General features: G+C 40.2%; 1 protein-coding gene across 1 annotated transcript; it reads right to left on the bottom strand.

Annotated features, from left to right (window-relative positions):
- Positions 1-2,706: 2,706 nt before the first annotated feature.
- On the bottom strand, positions 2,707-3,267 carry LOC103712600 (calmodulin-like protein 7). Its single transcript, XM_008799165.1, has one exon. The coding sequence runs from the start codon at positions 3,265-3,267 to the stop codon at positions 2,707-2,709; it is 561 nt and encodes a 186-aa protein (XP_008797387.1).
- Between the last annotated feature and the right edge of the window lie 294 nt (positions 3,268-3,561).

Here is a 3,561-nt window from a genome sequence, read left to right as displayed (position 1 = left end):
CTGAGAGAGAAGAAATTGCAGAGAAACGAGCCAATAATTACGCGGAGACGCGGCCGAGTTACCCGGCGGAGCTATTCCAGTTCAAATCTAAGCCCAAGGCTCCCCCACCACGATCTCGCTTGGGATGTCGGCACCGGCAGCGGCGAGGCTGCCGTATCCGTAGCCTCTTATCTCTCACGTACACAGTACTGTGGCACAGATCCCCTCAGAGTTCTTTTCTGCAAATCACGGCCATCCATGTATTGAAGAACGACCTCTAATGTATTGGGACCTATACCGTACAAGGTACAGCACACTCGTCATACATGGGGATCGAGCCCGATGCACTTTGGCCATGGTTGTGAACCAGACTATCAAGTTATGTTTCCAAATTTGAGAGGATCGAAACTCTTGTAGTTTCTCGATTCATGCTGCTACCCATCTCACTAATCTAAAGGAATTGAAGGGATCGAGACAGGACTCGATTTGGACAGGGATGCAATTGCAAAAATTACAATAAATAAGATTAAGGTAGGAGGAAAAATTGATGCTCGTGTGCGAGGTTGTGTAACAAAATCGACTGCATGCCCGTCGTGCTTTCAGGATATATGCAAAAGGATCTTGTGACTTATGGATGTCACACATTCAAGATTGATTCGTTATATATTGGAGAACCAATTATGATCTTTTTGAGCACCTCCGCTAATGACAAGCCAATCCATAACCAAATAATTATATGACCTTTTTGGTTACCTTTTTTGACGAACGACTATCAAATATTCAACGCCAATCCACAACCAGATTGCTCTTTTTTTTCTCAGCTAGCAAAGATCTACTAACCAATTACGAACCTGGAACGGCCGACATTCGCACCCAAACTCCCCAACATCCGGTACGTCCGCACTCACCCAAATCTCTCCCTCCCTCCCTCCCTCCCTGCTCGCCAATAAGATATCCCACCATCCACAATGCATCTCATCACTACTGGCTCTGTAACAACCCCAAGAATCTCACCCAAAATGGCTAGCTGGAAGGTATTATTTAGATTTCTTGATCCTATACAAGTACCCAAAATCTACCCGGCGAATAACTGATATGTGACTAAACACACGCCTGCATGGGTCCTCATATACTCCCCTCATTTAAGCCCTGACGTCCTCGTCAGACTAAAGGTTCAAATCTAATCACAAGCATCATGATCGGCTCGTGATTAGCTCCAACGGATTCATGTTGCAGGGTCCCCTAGTCCGCATAGATTATGGATCGGGTCCGCTCTGATATCATTTGTAATATAACTCAGGTCCTCACCAATAAGGCTAACTGGAAAGTATTATTTGGGTTTCTTGATTCTAAGGAAGTATTCAAGATCTATCCAGCAAATAAACGATATGTGACTATGTATCGATACCCCGCCAGTGGGGGTTATGTGATTGTACATCGATACCCCGCCAGTGGGTGTTATGCGCTGGTATATCAATACCCTGTTAGTGAGGATTATATGTTAGCATATCGATATTCTGCTAGTATAAGTTATACGCTGGCATATCGATATCCTACTAGTAGGAGTTATACGTTGGAATATTGATACTCTGCTAGTAAGGGTTATACGTTGGTACTTTGATTATTATTGAGCTCATATTCTGGCTAGCCACAGAGGATAAATGTGATCATAGTTCATGGCTGTCGAGATGATCTTAATGTTTTAAAAAAAATTGATTTATGAACAAAATTTAAATTTTGAAATGACTGGAAAGTGTATAGATTTGGTTTTGAATTTATATACTTTGCATGCTTAATTTTAATATATTATTATTATTTTATTTTTTGGTTTATCTAACTAAAATGTTTATTGCGTATTGGGTTGTCTAGCCCATTATATCATTTCTTACAATTTTTACAGATTCAAAAGCTTAACTCGAAAATTTATCATGAAAAAAGCGATTAAAGATAATATTTTTACTTTTTTTATTTAGACTAAATTTTGTTAGATCGAGTTGATTTAAGATTTTGGAATATTATTGGTTTTGTAAGTCTTTTAATTTTATTATTTGAATTAGAATTTGAATGTTAATTACTTAAAATTATTCTACTGCTTGTTTATGACATTATGATGAGATGCTTTGCATGCTTGTAGGAAAAGCTTCTTATGAGTATGTGGTGGTTGCCGCGACCCTCAGCTCGTGATCTTTGATCGGGGCCATGATATTTTCCTTGGTAGCATAAAGTCTAGTTGTCTACGAAAAATATATATAAACCATTGGTAGATCATGTTTTCTCATAGAGCTTCGAAGCGCAACAGTCTCCTTGTGCTTTCGTATTTTTGTTTTTGTACAATTAATTGGTGAAATACTAATTAAAATTGAACATAGCAATTGCACAAAACTTTTAGATTTTCAATTTTGTTTCACTTTTTTTTATGATAATATGTCTTTGCTAACAGTAGCTCTAAAAATTTAAATAAAAGGCTTTTTTTCTTCACTGGTTTCTGAAAACAAAAGGCAACGCTAAAGTTAAACCACGTCCAATTAATGTATATGGGACAGCTTATGCATTGTTGAAAGGAATCCTTGATGAGTTTTTTGAGCAGCGTGGCGGATGAAGAACCACTCAATTTCAAAAGTACCCTTGTGACAACTCTGCTTTGTCCCCCACTTTTCTGGGGCAAAGACCTCGATGACAACTAAACCATGAACACAAGACGGAAGGAACAGTAAGCAAAGCAAACAGCTAAATTGCGAATTCTAACATTTTCTTGAACTCTTTGAAATTAATCTTACCGTCCCCATCTTCATCATAAGCCCTTAGCATCTTCTTGCAATCCTCTAATTCTTTTCCTTCTTCGAATCCCAACTTCTGCATGACGCTCCGCAGCTCCTTGTCAGATATGAAACCATCACCATCCTCGTCAAACACTGCAAAAGCCTCTTCCAACTCCTCCAACGTCGCTTCTTTCTCCTCCAACAAGATGTAGGCTTCATCCATTAGCCTGCAAGCTTTACACCTTCCACCGCACTCTTCGCCTGTCTCCTCCTCAGAGTTCCACAAGCCAAGCTTCCTCATTGCCATCTCAACATCATGAGCACCGCTGATTACTCGTTCACCAATGGAAGAAATTAGCTTGTTGCATGACTCACAAGCATTAGCTTCTCCTTTTTGATCCACCATGTTCGGATTTGAAGGCCCATATGGAGTGACCAACTTGATTCGGTTTTGCATGCAGTCGATGAACCTTATGCAGTGGCAGTGGAATTTTGCAAAGAGATGGCCTAAACGGTGGACAAACTCCATAGCAGTGCAAAAGAGTGGGGTGGTCATAACATTTAAGACCGAGAGTATGGTAAGGCTCGTACTTCTGCTTGCAAAAGAAGTACTTAAGGAGGTTTATGTTGTTGCAGTAGTTGATGGTGGGATGAGGCGATCGATTAGGACGAAGAGTCTATGCTCTATATGAAGAAGATGGGGTTACGTGGAGTCGTTAAACCACTAAAGCATAAGTAGTTTCACCGAAGATGGTGTGAACTTTCTCGGACGTGTTGTTTTATGGAATATGTTGGCTGAGGCTTTCCTTTAGACCACCGTATG

The sequence above is a fragment of the Phoenix dactylifera genome, chromosome 3, assembly GCF_009389715.1.
Source record: "Phoenix dactylifera cultivar Barhee BC4 chromosome 3, palm_55x_up_171113_PBpolish2nd_filt_p, whole genome shotgun sequence".
Classification (NCBI taxonomy): Eukaryota; Viridiplantae; Streptophyta; class Magnoliopsida; order Arecales; family Arecaceae; genus Phoenix; species Phoenix dactylifera.
The sequence above is the reverse complement of the archived record's forward strand: the minus strand, read 5'-3'. Positions and strand labels throughout refer to the sequence as shown.

Bases quoted from the DNA above. Each gene is read 5' to 3' on its own strand.
- LOC103712600 (XM_008799165.1), bottom strand. From the start codon at position 3,267: ATGGAGTTTGTCCACCGTTTAGGCCATCTCTTTGCAAAATTCCACTGC.